The sequence below is a fragment of the Euphorbia lathyris genome, chromosome 2 (assembly GCF_963576675.1).
Source record: "Euphorbia lathyris chromosome 2, ddEupLath1.1, whole genome shotgun sequence".
In the NCBI taxonomy this organism is placed as follows: Eukaryota; Viridiplantae; Streptophyta; class Magnoliopsida; order Malpighiales; family Euphorbiaceae; genus Euphorbia; species Euphorbia lathyris.
In genome coordinates, this window is record NC_088911.1 from 127,522,923 (window position 1) to 127,541,355 (window position 18,433).

An 18,433-nucleotide genomic window follows, 5' to 3' on the forward strand; every position below is an offset into this window, starting at 1 on the left:
AGAGTTTCATTGTTCATTTTCCTCATCCGATTTACTCTTGTTTATGTTGATTTCAACAGCTGGAAACGATATCTATTATATCATGGAAATGGTTAGATATCTGATCTTTATTTTTTTAACCTAGGGCAATATATACTTCGTGATACTGAAATAAGTAAATATTGCTCTTTTTATTTACAGGGATAGTACGTAAGAGTACTGAAGTATATGAGACAGTTGATCGAAGAAATGGTTTCATACCCACAACATATTGGAAGATTTCTTTAACTTGTTCAGTACATATATTGTTAACAATTAATTTTTTTTTTATCAAAGGCAATTAATCCATTTTAAAGTTTGAATCACAAAGTTTTATTTTTTATAAATAAAAATGAACTCCATTGAGAATTATAAAGTATCTAAACTTCAAGTTCTGGCATAGAACAACACGTATGTGAACATCTACAAGAAATTCTTCTTAATCCACTCTCTAAAAATAATATCTATTGAACATCATTATTTAAGGATGTTCGGATAAATTACATACGTATGTACAACATTTAACATGTTTCACACTTTGGTTAATAACCTTCATTTTTGCATACAGAACTCCACAATCTTATGGTAACCCCCCACGAGTGTACTTTTACCAGTGACCGGTCAATCTTAGTCAACCGGTTAAATTACATACATGATGTACTACATTTACCATGTTTCACAGTACAACCTTCATTTTTTCACACAAAACTCTACAACCGTATAATAACCTTTCACTAAAGTGTACATCAAGTAAAAATGATTGGTCAACTCCAGTCAACATGCCACATCACCAATTTTTAACTAAAAATGGGACCAATCATCTTTTGTGGATATATGAAAAGTTAAATAGATAAAAAGAGAAGAAAGTGAGCGAAAGTGAGAGTTAGAGAGATAGAATGGGTTGAAGAAAATAAATGAGTCTAATTTTTTATTAGAAATTTGATAATGCGACAATATGACAGGTTGACTAAGGTTGACCGGTCATTTTTATCTGATCTACCATAAGATTGTGAAGTTTTGTGTGCAAAAATGAAGATTATACATCATGGTTAAGGTTGTACACTACGTATGTAGTTTAGCCAGTTGGACTAGGATTGACCGGTCAGTGTACACTTTAATGGGAGGTCGCCATAAAGTTGTGGAGTTATATGTTCAAAAATAAAATTGTACATCAAAGTGTGAAACAAAGTAAAAGTTGTACACCACGTATGTAATTTATCCGATGATGTGCTAACAAAAAAGAAAAGACAAATATCAAAAGCAACCCGAAATCGAGTTAGCAAAAACCGAACCAGCAACATTACATTAGTACTAGATCAAACTTGTAATTGTTAATAAATTTTGGTTCAAATTTAGATTGATCCTGGTGTTTACACCTACAGTAAAACTGCCACAGAATAACATTGCAAACCCAAAGAAAGAAGCAGAAGCATAGCCAGGAAAACCAGTAGAAAGGAGCTGATTTCCAGCACATTAACAATTTCGCATATGATGAATTTTCCCAGAAAAACATCCTATAATAGAACACTATCAAACATGAGAAAAGTGGGTCTGAGTCTGAGTCTGAGTCTGAGATGAACTGTGCTAACATCCAATCTTTACATACAAAATACCAAGGGCTAAAATTAAGAAAGACCAGCTACCCTCTGTAACAAATTTAAATATTTCAACTTACATGATTCACGCTAACTTCCCAGCTTATAACACGTGCATTTCAAAATTGGAAGGATCAAAGAGTTTCAGTCAGCGACTAGACACTTACCAAACATAACATCCGCAGTAGACATCTTTCAACAGAGCGTCCGGCGGAAGACTTGACATCCAGGGGCACTGCTACAACTGCGAACAGATTACCATTTCCGGCGACACTGAGAAGTTCTACTGTCATAGAAAGACCAGCCACTTCACTGAGCGAAAAATTGGACGGGTAGTGCTGCAGGGTCAAGTTCCCAGAAGCCCCTCAGGCTGCCATTCTTCTCATCTGTTAGTTTAAAAGCAGGGACCTGATGCGAGAATCTAAGCAGCTCAATTATGAAAACCTCCGTCGTAACAGCTGATCCCTCTTTCCGTTGACCCTTGAAAACTGACTTAAAACCATCAACTTTTTCCAGAAATAAAACTTTGATCCGGAAATTATTCTTCTCGAGGACCTCCACTACATCGTATTCACAATTTTCCAAGTCAGAAAGGTTCATATTTTCTGTCCAATTCCTATACAATGCCCATACCTGACCCTTCCTCGGCAAGATGGCATATTCTTGCTTCTTACCAGTAGAGTCGGCATTTAATTGATGAGAGAAGGAATTCTCAGTTGTATAGGTTTGTCCAGTACCCTTCCTAGGTTCAAAACTTCCACAACAAATCAGCATATTCTCGTCATTCCACTGAATCGCATGATCTGGCAGTCCAGATGAGGCAAGCCACCTAAGCCGCACTCTGAAACCCTCCTGGGGAGAAGCAACTTTTGTAATCTGAGCATAGTATTTTGGCAACCCGTCTTCGTCGCTGTACAATGACCAGATCTGACCAACCTCAAATTTTTCAATAGTTTTCACAGCATCGAAATCGAAGAATTCTGGTTCTGGAATTTCAATTGACTGTGAATTTGAAGCTGGGGGAGTATCATCGTCGTCATCGCTGACAATTTCAACCTTGGTTTCTACATCACCATGGTGCTGAGAAGTATTTACATGAGACTCTGTTTCAGCTTTCACTTTATCTGAATAAGATCCAGAACATGAACCATTGTGATGATTATTATCAACCTCAACTACAAATTCTTTAGGGACAGCAACCTCTTCAATATTTGTGGGCAATGAAGCTGGATCAAGTTCAAAGGACCCCTTTGGAACACCTTGTTTTTCCTTATCTGTCAACTTAAATGACGGAATCATGTGAGAGAAGCGATATAGTTCACCATGCGGAATTTGAAAAGTGGCATTTCCTTCTTTACTAATCCGACAGAAAACACAAACAAAGCCCTTCAACTTGCCTAAGTACGCAACAGTTACACCAACACCTTCCGTATACTCTGATAAGATTTCAACAAATTCATATTCAAACTTCTCAAAAGGCTCACTCTGAGATTTCCATTTAAGACTCCAGTTCTTGATAATGGCCCAAGTTTCTCCTTTTCGAGGAAATATCTTATACATATCCTTTTCAGTGCCTTTTTCCCAACTAACCTTATGAGAAAACATTAGACGCTCTTCAGTAGTTTCAGATACTCCATCTCTGAATTTACCACAAGAGACTGGCAAGCCCTTATTAACCCATTGAGTTTCATCCTCATTGTCCGGGACTGGCTCCAACCAGGTCATTCGCAATTTAAACTTATTAGGGGAGATGACTTTCCTAATTCGAGCATAAAATCTGGGCATGGCACCCAGCGTATCATAAAGAGCCCATACCTCCCCCACTGAGAAAGACCCTGTACTCTTGCCTTCTTCAAAATCATTGAAATCAGGCTCAGCATACTCATAGAGCTCGTGATCAGATGAGGATTTGGAGCTCAAATTTGATGCCAAATCAACATCAGCTTCAGAACTTTCCTTACAGCCATCTTCTGCTCTTTCTTTTCCTTTCACGCTTTTCCTTTCATCGCACGAGCTCTTTGGACCTTCCTCTTGCCCCCCATTTTGATCTTTCACACCAGAAGCTAGATCAGAGTGCTTATTTGTTTTGAACAGATCTCCATCCAATCCATTTACATCCTCCTTTTCAGTGGCATAGGATGATCCACCCTTGGCCTTTTTTGGATGGCCGGTGAAGTCTTCATCATCACTTCCATTTTCTTTATAAGAAATATTCTGCCTACGCCGATCAGATCTCCTAGGTCGCTCGCCATTACGACCTAGGTTCACTCCAGCTGTAAAATCATCATCCTCAATGCTACTTTCAGAGTCAAAACTTTCACTTGATTCTGCATCCTTCTTCCTCCGCCGCTTGCTATTTACCTTTTGTGAGCCTAACTCAGAACTACCAACTTTCCGTTGAAAGAATTCTGTTTTCCGTTGAAAGAATTCTGCTTTTGAACGCCCGGCAGTTGAATTGCCCTGGCTAGTCAGCTCCACCTTGCTGAAACCCTGACCTGGCACATCTCTCCTTGGGGGAATTGTTGATTGATTCAAGTTAGTCGCTGTTGCAGCCCCTTGTGCAGTTCTCTCATAGGCAACAAAGGGTTTAGTACAAGTCTGACAAATAAGAGACTTGTTCATAACTTCCACGTAATACTCATACTTAACATAACAGAATGGACAAGCTGTCCAGAAAGTTGCACGGCCGTTAGAGGCCCTCTGTTGACCTGCTTGCGGCGGTGGTTGGGAATTGATGCCCGTCATACTGTTCCTATAATTGTTTTGAACACCAATGTTCTGGCTGTAGGTTGTCCTTTGTTGGGCCCTGTATGCTGGTGCTGGTTTACTTACAAAAGCTTTGCGCTTCATGTCGTGCAAATGCCTCTTACCTTTGTCTAAAAGCACTCTTTGAGCTTCACCAATCAACTTGAAAGCAGACTCTGCTCCAGGAAACTTGTTTTTGTCAGGATGAAGTAGGAGAGCAAACTTCCTATACTGCTTCTTAATCACTGCCTCGTCTGCTGTATGCTCAATCTGGAGAATGTCATACCAGTCCATCTCATTCCCGGCTAGTTTCTTGTCAGCAGCGCAATGCACATCACAAACCATTAAAAGCTGGGCAATATTATCCAGATCTTTGTAAAGTTGCTGGGCTTTCAATGCAACTTTACGAGCAGTACTAAATTCTTTGTTTTGCATCTTCTGCTCAGCAATTCCCTTGGCCCTGAATGCTTCTTCTTTATTGCAGTCCATCACTAAGCAAATGCCCAAAGAACCCGACTTCAATTGCTTTAAGTGCAAAAACTAAGAAACTCTTTTCAAAGTATCATTCTTGCTTCAAATTACGAAATTGGAAAGCTAAAATTCAAGCCTCTGTTTTTCTCACTTATCAATTTTCACATTTAAGCGGGCCCTACAGATTTATACAAATTAAACCAAATGAGCTTAATGATGAGCGGGAAAAGAAGAAAAAAGACTTTTTGTTTTATTAGATTTGCTCGAGGACACAATCACCATAACCCACACACACTATTTACAAGCCTATTGTATTTTGTGAGTACTCAGTACTCACACTACTTGAAAAACACAAACGAAATATGCTGCCATTTAAGCCCATAAAATGATTTGTGCATAGAAATCAGAAAAAAACACATAAAGAAAAAGTAATGACCAAATCCAGAATCAACTTTTTTGAGCATTCAAATAAAAAAAGCAAGAAAAACTAAACAGGCAAGTATAAGAAACTAACAATGAATCTCCAACAGCCATGTTTTACCCAAGTTAAACTGCATAACAAATTAGCCTTCATGAAGACAACATTACCTATGAAGCACCGAACAGGTACGCATATGGGTACAGGCACGCGTACAGGTACGGCAAACGGCATTTTTTAAAAATATGAGATACGGGTACGGGGATACACCAAATTATATATATACATACAAAACCATAAATCACATTCGTAAGGCATTATAACACCATAAATAACATTCATAATAACTAATAAGTCATTAATTCATCAAAAATAAACATTTAATACTTCAAACTATTTAAACTACCAAGTCTAAAGACTATTCTAAGACATTTTCATAATGTTCGTCTACAAACATTTAATAATAATTAGCTTTTAGTTTTTTATTTATTTTTTTGCAAATAAAAGGGTGGGTGTGGGCTAGTTTAGTTAATTATTTACATAAGGGATTTATATTTAATTTTTTTATATTAACCTCCATTTTTGTAAAGTTATTTAAAAAAAAACCCTAAAATTTACCTAATTGGCTCTGAAAATTATCCCCACGTATCCCATAATTAAAAGAAAAAAGTGATACTTGTTTTGCCGTTCCCCCGAGTATATCACAATGAAGAACCGAAAGAAACAAAATCTCCACAGCTTGATTTGCACCACCGATGAATTCACTTTGTAAGTCAAATATAGTGCCTAAAAGCCATGCAAACAGGCCTACCCAGTCGACATAAAAGCTATATACAAGTTCATTTCTACCCACATTTCCCTTGTCAATCAGAACCTTAAAATATCTTATAAAGCAATAAGGGCAAATACAGGCCCAAAACCGTAGTTAGAGCTTCAGCAAAACCAACAGAACACCCATAGGAAGAAAAAAAATGTATGCATAACGCTATTTTCTTCCAAATAGGAGTGAAATCAACTTCGACTTTGGAACTTAACAACCCAAGTAAATGTAGAAAAAAAAAAACAGAAAAAAAACCCTAACTCCGTCCAAAAAGGGGGAAAATCCAACTCAAATAAAACCTGACAACCGAACACAAGTTACTCATGAAGAAAAATGAATATACGTGCAGAGGAAGCAAAGCGGGAAAAATGAAATTACGAAATCAATTTAACATAATAATTGCATTGGAACATCGATCAAAATTTTGAAATTCAGCGGTTAAGTATAAAAATTACAGAACGGAAAGTTGAATGAAAATGAAAAATTAAGCAAACAAATAAGAAATGGAAAGCTTACTTACTTTGAGATTAGAAGAGAAAAGAACAAACAGAAGCCGAATGAGAGAGAGAGACCACAATTAGCATCAAGACGAAGAACAAATAAGGGTTTACGGAGGAGAGAAAGCAATAACTATCTGGGTTTGACCAAATTCCTCCATTTGCCACTAGAGTCTCTTGAGTTTCAGGCAAACTACACTGTGGTTTCTCTCAACTTCAGGGGCTTTTTCAGAACAATAATTTCTGTATTTGCTTAGATACCCCTGTAACATTTTTTGAATTGCAGAAGAGGGTCTCTCAACTCTGCAAATTGTTGGGATGAAATTTTTATGTTTGCTAATATACCCTTATTTCATTTTCAAATATCATAAAGTGGGTCTTCCATTCTTGCATAATTGCAAGAGTATCACACTTTTGTGCTAGACTTGTTCACGGGCCGGGCTTAATTGGGCCGACTTTTAAGAGAACTCTTGAATTAAGGGTCTGTAGGGCCGGTCCAGACATTTTATGGGCCTTACACGAAATAAGGATAATTAGAATTGAGGGTCACTGAAGTTTGGACAATATCCTCAAAATGTCATAAAACTTCAATAAAATCACCTAAGTTTGCTTTTGTCCTAATAAATTACTTTGAACATTTTTCAGTCATCTTTTCACTGAAATTGATGGCATAGCATCTCAACGTCGTCACAACGTCACCTCGCATATTAAAAAAAATATAACTATACATTTTAGTTGACAATCGATATACCACGTGGATTAATTTGTGGGTTAAAATTTTAATTGACAATCTTTATTTATATTGGTTAATATTTTTATCATGTCACATGACATTGAGATATGTGATTAGATGTCACGAAATCTACTTCGACGGAAAAACGATCAGAAAACGTCCAAAGTGACTTTATTGGAACAAAAACAAACTTAAGTGATTTTATTGAGATAAATTAAACTTTCATGGTCTTTTGGGAACATTATCCAATCTTCTGTGATCACCAGTGTTAATTACCCGCGAAATGAGATAATGAACCCTTAATAAATAAAAATTGTACTTAAAAATTTAAAATAGAAATTTGGACCAATTTTAAACCTAAAATACATAGCCTTGTTTGGTATAGAGCTTTTTGAGGTAAAATCAGACATTTAAACCACTTTAGAGATTTTGACTAGTCAAACTTCTAATAGAGGTGTTTGGTAAATAGACGTTTGAAAGAGCTTTGACCCCAAATAAAGATCTTATCATGTCCTTATTGTCACTTTACACAAACAGTTATTAGCAATCAGCTAAGTTTTAACAAACAAGTTTACCCAATCAGCTAGTCAAATTTGATAGCAAAAAAGATAATCAACTAACAGGCTAACAGCTAATGTAATAAGCTATCAGCTAACAGTTATTTTCCCTTGGTGTAATCAACTATCAGCTAACAGTTATTTGCACTGATTGTGTAAATTTGTTTGGTAAAACTTAGCTGATTGTTAATAACTGTTTGTGTAAATGAAAAATAAGAACATGGTAAAATCTTTATCCAGGGTTAAAGGATAGTAATTAGAGATAAAAATATCTTTCAAAATAGATTGAGCAATAAACTAATTGAAAAAACTCATAAACCCATCTTTTTCAAAATTAGTTTTTTAGATCTAATAAACTCTTTCAAACATCTCTTCACCAAACACCACTATTAGATGTTTGGCTAGTCAAAACCTTTAAACTAGCTCAAACCTCTAATTTTATCCAAAAAAGATATTTACCGAACAGGTCAATATCAAGTATGTACGTGTATTTAATTTGTTACTCATGAATGAATACCGATTCTAAGGGGGCCAATCTAGACGTTCGATTGGAGCTTCTTATTTATGGGCGCCCAATCCAAAACTTTATTTCAATTACAATCATTATTGAGATTTCAATTCTTAATAAATATACATAATTAGTATTCTGTATCTAAATTTAATAATAATCATGTACGAAACAAAAAAGTCTAATACAGCCTCAATCTCTCAAGTTATTCAAAAACTGTAGTTGACCCTAAACTTCAAAAATATTACAACTAACCTCTTCAAGTTGCTTATTTGGAACAAATATCACTTAAATCCAAAAAAAACATTCAACATAATATTACAACAGAAATAAAAGATGTCCAAATATTAGTTGCTACATCCATCTGCTAATATATTAACAAAAATACAAAAAAAAAACCCCCAAAAATCACAAATGTTAACCCATTTGAGGAGTTATTTGTTATAACTAAGTAAGTTGAGGGGGGAGCTGGAAATATATTAAGTCAAACAAAAATGTAACATGTTAAAATAAAATAAAAAATGGATAAAAAATGGATAACGATATTACACCACTACACTTTTTTTTCAATCACCACCCCTCAACAATAATAACACACTAGAATATATCCAAAATTTATTTCACAACTTTTCGTAAAATGCAAAAAAAAAAAAAAAAAACACACACACACACATGGTTTGTAGAATTTGGAAACACAATCTCGTGATTTAAAAACTTGCAAACATGAATCAATCATTTGTACGTTTGCCGTTAAAAAGTTTCCAAGTCACTCAAAATATTTATAGTAAAGTCAAAACTTTTTAATTGTTCCAAATTGTTTCCTTTTAACAAAATGACTAAGTTGCAACAAAATGACTAAGTTTACATCCTGCACAAACATCATATTTACAAGTTTTTAAATCACAGAAGTGTTTTCACAAAAAGATTAAGGACATATTTGGTTCAGCTATTAGCTAGTATCTGTTTACTGTTAGTTAATTGATAATCAGTATTTGGATAAACAATTTATTAGTCTCTATATTTTTACCTAACACACTGTTAGGTCATCGTATTTTAATAATATATTATTTAGTCTTTAAGTTTTGTTATATTCAACAATTTAATCCATCAAATGTTTAAATTATTAAGCAGTTTAGTCTCTCTGTAAGAGACTAAATTGTTAAATAGAATAAAAGTTAAGAATAGAACCAAACCACTTTTGTGGTCATAAAGAATTTGTAATATTTCTATATAATTCTCTGTTGGTTTACTTTAGGATCTATTATCCAAACGGATAGAGAAGTAGATGAAGATGTTGCTCATAGGATTAAATCTGGGTGGGCGAAGTGGAAGAGTGCTACGGGTTTCCTTTGTGACCCCGGCATGCCTAATAGATTGAAGGAAAAATTCTACCGCACGGCAATCAGACCAGCATTGTTACATGGTACGGAGTGTTGGGCAGTGAAACACTGTCACATTCATAAGATGTCGGTGGCAGAGATGCATATGTTGAGATGGATATGTGGTCATACGAGAAAGGATCGGGTGAGTAATGAAATAATTAGGACAAAAGTAGGGGTTACATCTATTGAGAATAAAATGAGGAAAAACCGACTAAAATGGTTTGGCCATGTAAGACGAAGAGCGCTTGATGCGCCGGTTAGGAGGACTGAAGAGTGGCAAAGAGATGTAGTGGTGAGAGGTAGGGGAAGACCTAAGCAAACTTGGAGGAGGGTGATCGAAAGTGATATGAGTTTATTGGGGATTGAGGAAAATATGGTAGTGGATAGGACGAAGTGGAGGGAGAGAATTTGTGTCTCTGACACGACTTGATTTCACGGCTTTATATGATGGTTCATGTTAGTCGACCCCAAATCATTTCGGGACTAAAGCTTTGTTGTTGTAAATAAGTAGATTAATGCAGAAAGATATGGAATCATACGTTGAATACAAATTTTAGGCTTAATATATCATTTGTCCCTCAACTTGTCTAAAAAATTTGACTGGCTCCCTGAACTTTCAAAGTACCTTAATAGCCCCCTCAACTTGCATAAAATGTTCAGTTAGCTTCCTAAACTTGCACAAAATGTAATCAATTAATCACTCGGTTGCAAAAAAAAAGTAAGTTAAATGTGGAAGATGTATTGCACGCATCTTAAAAAAAGTAAAACGACCACAAACGAGGATATACGGTTTTAATATTAGCGAAAACAAGTTTATACACAACTTCTGTTTTAATCTATTTTTGAATTATGTAATAACATTCTAATATGCGTGGAATACATCTTTCGAATTTAATTTATTTTTTTGCAACCGAGTCATCAATTAATTACATTTTACGCAAGTTCAAGGAGCTAAACGAATATTTATACAAGTTGAGGGGGCTATTGGGACACTTTGAAAGTTCGGAGACCAATCAAGCTTTTTGGACAAATTCAAGGGGCAAATGATATATTAAGTCTAAATTTTAAATGCAAAAAGCTGGAAAAAAGGACTTATTTTCAAGAGTAATTTTGTCAAAAATTAAACAATTAAAAACAATGAGCTTTTCATAAACCGCTACAATTTGTTCGAAAATTGCTAACCGCTGTGGTTTTATAGCTGCTTAGAGTAAACCCGCTAAACACTCCTACAAAAAGCTAAACAAATACCCTTTAAACACGTTTTTTTTTTTTATTTGTAAAGATTTGATCTTTATTTTGTTCCAGTTAAAATTTAATTAAATTTGTAAAAGAAAAACATTAAACTAAGGTTGCTCCTATCATGAGTACTAACGGAACGCACACGTGGAAAATTCGTGATTGAAGGGAGGGATCAATCAAATAATGTTTGAAATTAATTCAACTTTGCTAACGCTTAAATTTAATTATAAATGGTGTCAATGTCAAAGATAAAATTATTTTGGCTAAAGACTTAGCCAAAACAACTTATGGAGTATTTTTGTACTCAAACTTCAGTTTGGTAATACAGGTGTGTTTCCAAGATGAAGGCTCACTGGAAAAAAATTTCTTCAAGGAGCAGCAATCAACAACGATCAACAATCAAATTAAATTCAAATAGGAATTCCTTTGTATAGTTTCAATAGAAATTAAGAGGAATTTTGAATTGATCATGCAAAGAAAAAACTAGCCAAGTTAAAATAATAAAACTAAATAAAAAATCAGCAATTGAACACCCTTTACCATTAATACTTTGACATGATTTTTCGAAACAGTTCCTTGGGTGCTGCAAGAAGAAAATGAACGATCAAAACAAAAATTATTGATGATGCTTTAAAGAAAGGAAACTTTTCAACAGTAAAAATATTCGCAAAAATATGGAATCCGCAAAAATATTCCCGCCCGCTCCACAAGGATTCTCATTCCTATGGGAATATCCGAAATTGTTATAGGTTTATGAATAAAGTTACGAGCAAATTGGATTATAATATTTATGAGCACGCAGTTTGGTTTGATTTTCTTTTTAATAATAATATTTCTATACATGAGGAAATGGTTTTGTGTATATTTTAGTTTTGTAAATTTCAAAATGTTATGGTGTTAAAAGTAATTTCAAATCAATATAATTAATGAGTTGTTCGCGTGCGAAATTCATGAAATGAATTAAAGAGCTGTTCGTGAACAAAACTCGTGAACAAGCTCGCAAACAGAATGTTGAGATCGAGCTCATTAGGTATGGCAAAAGGGTACCCACAAAGTGATTTCTCCTTGATTCGTACACGGGGGCGTAGAGTGAGAACCATTTCCATCCACGCCACCCTAAATTTTTCATATGCAAAACGTAGAAGAAAAAAAGAGAAAGAAAGGCCTACATCCCTAACCCCTATACTTGTCAAAAAAGAAACCGATTGCCTCCCTGTACTTTGAAAACGTTTTATTTAGCGCCTAAATTTGTTTAAAATGACCAATTGACACTAAAATCCATGTGCTGGTCAAGGGAAGATTTTGGATAAGTAGAAGTGCACAAACTTTAAGCATGTCCAGAAGGTCGGGGGGGTCAATAGATCACTACAGGAGGCAATAGGTCACTGTCAGAGAGTAACTTTACAAAGGATAAATTGGACGGTTTCATCTGGGTAGTTGATTTTTTTTAGACTAGTACATGGGAATAGAGATGTATTAAGGAAAGAAAAAGGAAAAAAAAAAAACTTACCAGGTAATCCAGTGAACCTCTCAAACTGTTCGTATGCCTGCCCAATAAACATCTCTAACCCTGAAACTGTTGCAGCTCCAGAATCTTGTGCTTCTCTCAAAAGCCTGGTTATTTTAGGGGTGTAAACAGCATCGAAGACCAGGGAGTAATGTCTCAACACATTCTGCAAAAATAAAAGGTCATTTGAAAGTGTTGCCCCCATTAATGAGTCTACTGCATATTCCTAAACTTCGTGTTTTAATCAGAGAGCACGTCACTGAACTTCACAGATACAAAAATAACAGAGCAGATCTGCTAGTCTCATAGTATCAACTCTCAACTGCTTTAGGCAAAGCACATAAATACACAGTTCCATGTTTTTGGTCCAATTCTATTTGAGGCTTTGAGCTTTAATTTGCTTTATTCTACAGTGTTTTTTTACCACATAAGATATTTTGATCTGATCATGATTTATTACATGGGAGAGGAGATGTGAAGTTAGAGCTTTCAATTTCTCACATGATAATACGAATTACAAATACAACTGGCTTGAACTATTCATTTGACACGATTATCATTTTTATTGTATTTATATCATACATATCACGTGGAACACATAGATCATGACCAGAACTCATTTTGACACCCCTACTGCCCTATGTGAAGTAGGCATAATGCACACAATATTCTTAAATCTGATAAACAATTCAAGCCAACACACCCTTTTTTAACAGGAAATATTTGTTGTGTGCTATTGTAATACCAACATCCATATGTACCACCTCATTCTATTGAATATAATACACAATGTTACTCGTGTAGTCTACTTGTAACCGTTCAGTGAATCAATATGTCTCTTAAGACTATTTTGCACAGAAACTTTGATTTTTTAGTGTTTCATGTTTCCTAAATGTTTCGGAAACCTAAACTCTTGAAACTTGTATGAAACATTTCGGGTTTTGTTTCCATAATTTAAAAAATCGAAAACCTGCTTCTTAAAATTTGGAAACTTGTTTTCTATAATCTAGAATGTTTTAAAAAGTGGATCAGTGTTAATCACGTGTACACTAAATCCCTATATTTTTCGAGATCATCTTTTATAGGGTTTCAAAAAGAAAAAAGAAAAAACTCTTTTTTCTTTCTAGGCAAAAAGCATAATTAAGCCCCTGAACTTTGACTGTTTTACGGATTAAGCCCCTGATCATTTATTTTTTCACATTGAGCCCTTGATCATTGATTCTATTATGCATTAGACCCTTATTTAACTTTTTCATCGAGTTTGGACTGCATACATCGTTAGGGCGATTTGGTTTATTGACATTGACAAATAAAAATAAGAATTCCTTGACTAGGAGAGATAAAAATTAAAAACTAAAACTAAATTATAGAAATTAATTTCCTGTATATTCTTCCAAACTCGATTTTCTCCTCTCCCGTTTTGTGATTTTCAACATTAGAATTGTCAAATCGATCTTCTTATCTCCTAAACTCGATGGAAAAGTTAAATAAGGGTCAAATACATAACAAAATCAATGATCAGGGGCTCAATGTGGAAAAATAATTGATCATGGGCTTGATCCTTAAAACATGTAAAGTTCAGGGGCTTAATTATACTTTTTGCCTTCTTTCTATTATGTGATATTTTTGTATGTAATATTTTTTAATGTATATATATAAAATAAACATATGATTTGAACTTTAGTCCATACTACTACTTTTTAAAGAGGAAAAAAAAATAATAATCATTCTTATAATTTTAAAATTTATAGATATATTCACAGATTTTTATTATTTGCACACTTCTCCGACGTTTCAGTTTCTTATATTTTTACAAACCTTGTTTTTCGGTTTCCTGTTTCCATTTTAGTTTCTCTATACGTTTCAGTTTCCATATAAGATAGCTTAAAAGTAGTAGCTCAGGTTAACAATTCAAACTTATAGGAATCCACGGATTGTATAAGCCTTAAAACTTTTCACCAATTTTTAAGAAATATTATTTCACAGTGAAAGAAACAGAGGAAGACAGGGGAGGAACCTTAGGAACAGGTGTCTCATCAACTTTGGGTTGCATCCCAATAGACGTTGTGTTTGCAAGAATCATACCATCCTCAGGATGGAAGGTTTCCAAATCAGCAAGTGATATAGCATCACCTCCCACTATTTCTGCCAGTTCTTTTGCTCGAGCTACAAGTCAAATAGATCAAACAAATTGATCACAAGTCATTATCAAGTTAAAGTTTTGACGCTATTAACTCAGGAGGAAAGAAAAAGAGGCAATCATGATAAAATGCTTTGTCAAGCGAGAGAAAATGTTTAAATAAGTTAGTTAGTACACAAAATGATGGTGTCCAACTTACTGTAAATCCACGTTATCAAGAATATTAAACACAGAGAACTTTAACTTATCCTAAATTCATATTCTGTTGCTTTTGTTCCAGGCAGGTGCGAAACAGGTCATCATGATTTAGTGCATCATGAAGTGGGAGAGCCAAAAATCCACCTTATTTTAAGTTTGCATTTTCAAGCTCTCGACTTCTAGACATGTGTAAACAACAGATTTATGCATAATCATGTTCTTCTGCAAGCTTCAAGCAGATTGTCATTACTGAAAATCAATGGATTTTGACATGAAAGAAAAGCTCAAATAGTTACAACTCATACGTTTTTCCAACATCGCATAATGTCTGCCATCATGAAATATATTTGAAACAAGAAAACATAATCTAACAGCATGATAGCACATCATTAAACATAAACTATCCAGAAATTGTAGGAGATTCAAATGAATTGGAACATTATAACTTATAAGAACTGATTTCATGTAGGAACCTCACCATAGGTACGATTGGCAATCACCACCTTCGCGCCCTTTTCTTTTGCACCATAAGCAAGTGCCTTCCCTGCACCGCCTGCACCAATGACCACAAATAGCTTGCCAGCTAAAGGTGAGCCAGTTGCACTGCTAATGTTTTGTAAACCTGCAAAATAAGAGAAGTGGGCATCAAACATCTTCAAGGAAAATCAGACAAGATAAATGCATGCTTGGCTTGTCATGCACCCCAGACCTCGTAATCCATCCTCAATAGCAGAAATAGCACCAACATAATCTGTATTGTAGCCAAATAACTTCCCATCACTCTGTCTCCTTGCAATGCAATTAACAGCTCCAATAGACTAGAATTTATCAAGAATAAATCAGCTTTATGCACACCAAAAAGAATTTTAAATGCATCCAGAAGGTTAATAAGTTCTGTAAACTATCATAACAGGGACCAGCATGACCTTTGCAACTGGATTGACCTCATCACAGCACTTCACTGCAGCCTCCTTGTGAGGAATTGTACAACTGTGTTTTGAAGAAAGTAACATTCATTTGGTAAACAGGCAAAATATGATTTATATAGCCAACAATAGAAAAACCATTACATGAAATCATAGGAAATTAGTCACAGGATAAACATGAAATCGCTATGCCAATTCAAACATACAAGATGATTATTTTCAACTTCAGTCATTGACCCAAAGAAAACGTTCGTTGAGAAACCAAAGCAAGATAGTATGAGTTGAAAAAACATTATGCTTTATTGACAAAGGGAAATACTAACAGAAAGAAACCTGAATCCTGCAAAATCTGTGGATGAGAATGTCTGGAGAAAATTGGCAATATCATCAACCAACAAATGCACATAAACCCCATTGAAACCGACTGACTTAAATGCTTCATTATATAAAATAGGTGATTTGCTGTGGCCTACAGGCTTCCCAATAATGCCATACACTTTTGTGTCAGGTCCAATTTGTCTGAAATTGTATAGATCCAACAGGTCCTTGATTGTTGGTTGACCTGGTGCTGAAACTATTCCTGACTCAAGAGTGCCAAAAGTAAGGTATCCACCAAATTTTGCACAGAGTATGCGTGAAATCAAACCTCTCTCACCCATAACAATTCCAATTATGGGAACCTGAATTATAGCATATTTTGCAAATAAAATCATTCAGTTCTAGGAAAGTATGAAGTTATAATATTCTGATTTATCATACACGTGAACAAATAAGTAGGAGACGTCAGTCAAAGGGGGGAAACTTATCAAACTTTCGGCTCAACTTTCATAGATCACATTCCAAATTTTTCCATTTAACTCCATTAAAGAAAAAAGAAAAGAAAAATTGAGAAAAATAAGAATATCATTAAAAAAAATGTGAGCTTTAAACTTTGCTAGAGACTCTCTCATACGAGCTTCTGCATATACTTCCCATACATTTTCCATGACAAAAGTATATCATTACTCTTACCTTAACTACTGACAAATGCCAAAAGTGCCATTGATTGTCAAATTGCTGATATGCTAAGGTTTGCATCATCTATGTTGCACGGAAAAATAACATGTCCGTTTCCGTTTCTATTACCGTTTCCTAGCTAAGTTTTCTTTAAAATAACATTTTCCAGTGTCCATTTCTGTTTCGTTTCAGTTTCTGTGCAACATAGGTTCAAGTTCCAATAACTTTAGATTTAGACAAGGCACTAAATACAAGTATTATGATTATCCTGTTGCAATGTTCTTTAAATATTAACCACTGGCCATGATCTAATTTCACAACACTAAAAGCCCTAGTTACAAAGAAATCTTACGCAACTTACTTGAGAATGGACAGTGATTTGGAAAATCCGAGCCACGTCAGTAATATCTAAAGCAGTTGTTGCAATCTTCACTATATCTGCTCCACTAGCTTGTATGTCTGCCACAAGGTTGCCAAGATCCTCAACAGACGGAGTATTGTGGTAATTGTGTGAAGAAACAATGACTTTGCACTTCGCAGGTTTATTTCCACGTATGGAGTCGTTGAATGAACGAGCAACCTTCACAAACAATTCAGAACAACACAAATTAGTTTCTAAAAGCAAAACAGCATCACATTTGATCTTTTGCAAATTGCTATTAGCATGCATAGCCCCTTAACCAACTGAAATTCATCCAAAGGAGATCAAAATTTGCGAATAGTTACAACAATGCATAATTACCACAAGTTGAAAATCACTGATCATAAACAAACCTGAAGTTCAACATCAATATAATCTGCTCCCAATTCCATGGCCAATCTAAGAACATCCAGTCTCTTGTTTTCATCGCCTTCATAATCACCACCCTCCCATTTTGGTCTAGAGAAATACATTTAAAAATCAAAATCAGATTGGAGATTCCACAGCTTAAAAGCATCCATACCTAAGAAACGAAGGAAAAAAAAACCGAGTAAAAAATAGAGAATCTGAAGCATTCCAAACCTGTAAGTGAACAGTGTAGGCAAAGGCGAGCGAGAAATGAGGAATTTAACGTGTTCATGAGGATTGAAGCTCTTTAAACTATCTAAACGAATCTCGACAAGGTCAGCACCACTAACTTTAGCCTTACCTAAATCGATTATCATCTTATCAACGGATTCACCCATGATTGGAACACAAATCAGAGTGGGATTCCTCATTGTTCCTCCTGAAATTCCACTCCCTATTTCTGCCACAGCAGTAGTAGTAGACGAAGCAAACTATACAGGAAATTGAAAAAACAAAACAAACAAAAAAGGAAAAAGGGAAAAAGGGAAAAAGAGTGAGAGTGAGTAAGATATAAGAATTTGAAAATTCGGACGTAAAGAAAGTGAAGGGAATTTGCTTTCGGTGGAGGCAAAATAGAATACAGAGACAATGAGGAGGAATTGAAAAAAGAATATACGTTACCAATACATTACTGATAGAGTCCATTTTGGCAGTGATAATGGCGGTTATGTGCGTAAGAGAGTGAGTGAGAGAGAGAGAAAGAAGACAATAATGGTGTTAGGTGTTTGCTTTGCTGAAGCTTTATCAGCACTCCTGTGGAGAAAGTAGGTGCAGAGATGGAGATGGAGAGTGTCAATCCAAGTCGTCCGTGTTTGGTCAATCAAAAGGCTATCTCAATCTCATACGTCTACCGA

General features: G+C 35.0%; 2 protein-coding genes across 2 annotated transcripts; both read right to left on the reverse strand.

Moving 5' to 3' along the window:
* Nucleotides 1-1,434: 1,434 nt before the first annotated feature.
* On the reverse strand, nucleotides 1,435-6,741 carry LOC136219892 (uncharacterized). The gene is made up of 2 exons (XM_066007473.1): nucleotides 6,588-6,741; nucleotides 1,435-5,007 (listed from the first exon to the last, which is right to left on the reverse strand). The coding sequence occupies exon 2, from the start codon at nucleotides 4,845-4,847 to the stop codon at nucleotides 1,923-1,925; it is 2,925 nt and encodes a 974-aa protein (XP_065863545.1). The 5' UTR covers nucleotides 4,848-5,007; nucleotides 6,588-6,741; the 3' UTR covers nucleotides 1,435-1,922.
* Nucleotides 6,742-11,332: 4,591 nt separating this feature from the next.
* Nucleotides 11,333-18,433, reverse strand: LOC136219893 (bifunctional 3-dehydroquinate dehydratase/shikimate dehydrogenase, chloroplastic). The gene is made up of 11 exons (XM_066007474.1): nucleotides 18,201-18,433; nucleotides 17,754-18,010; nucleotides 17,525-17,630; nucleotides 17,112-17,330; nucleotides 16,088-16,434; nucleotides 15,755-15,818; nucleotides 15,538-15,646; nucleotides 15,307-15,450; nucleotides 14,508-14,656; nucleotides 12,494-12,656; nucleotides 11,333-11,566 (listed from the first exon to the last, which is right to left on the reverse strand). The coding sequence occupies exons 1-11, from the start codon at nucleotides 18,222-18,224 to the stop codon at nucleotides 11,526-11,528; spliced, it is 1,623 nt and encodes a 540-aa protein (XP_065863546.1). The 5' UTR covers nucleotides 18,225-18,433; the 3' UTR covers nucleotides 11,333-11,525.

Coding starts and splice junctions, on each gene's coding strand:
- LOC136219892 (XM_066007473.1), bottom strand. CDS start 4,847: ATGGACTGCAATAAAGAAGAAGCATTCAGGGCCAAGGGAATTGCTGAG.
- LOC136219893 (XM_066007474.1), bottom strand. CDS start 18,224: ATGGACTCTATCAGTAATGTATTG. Junction 15,819..16,087: donor ACAGATTTTGCAGGATTCAG/GTTTCTTTCTGT, acceptor TTCAAAACACAG/TTGTACAATTCCTCACAAGG. Junction 11,567..12,493: donor GAGGTTCACTGGATTACCTG/GTAAGTTTTTTT, acceptor TTCTTCTTGCAG/CACCCAAGGAACTGTTTCGA.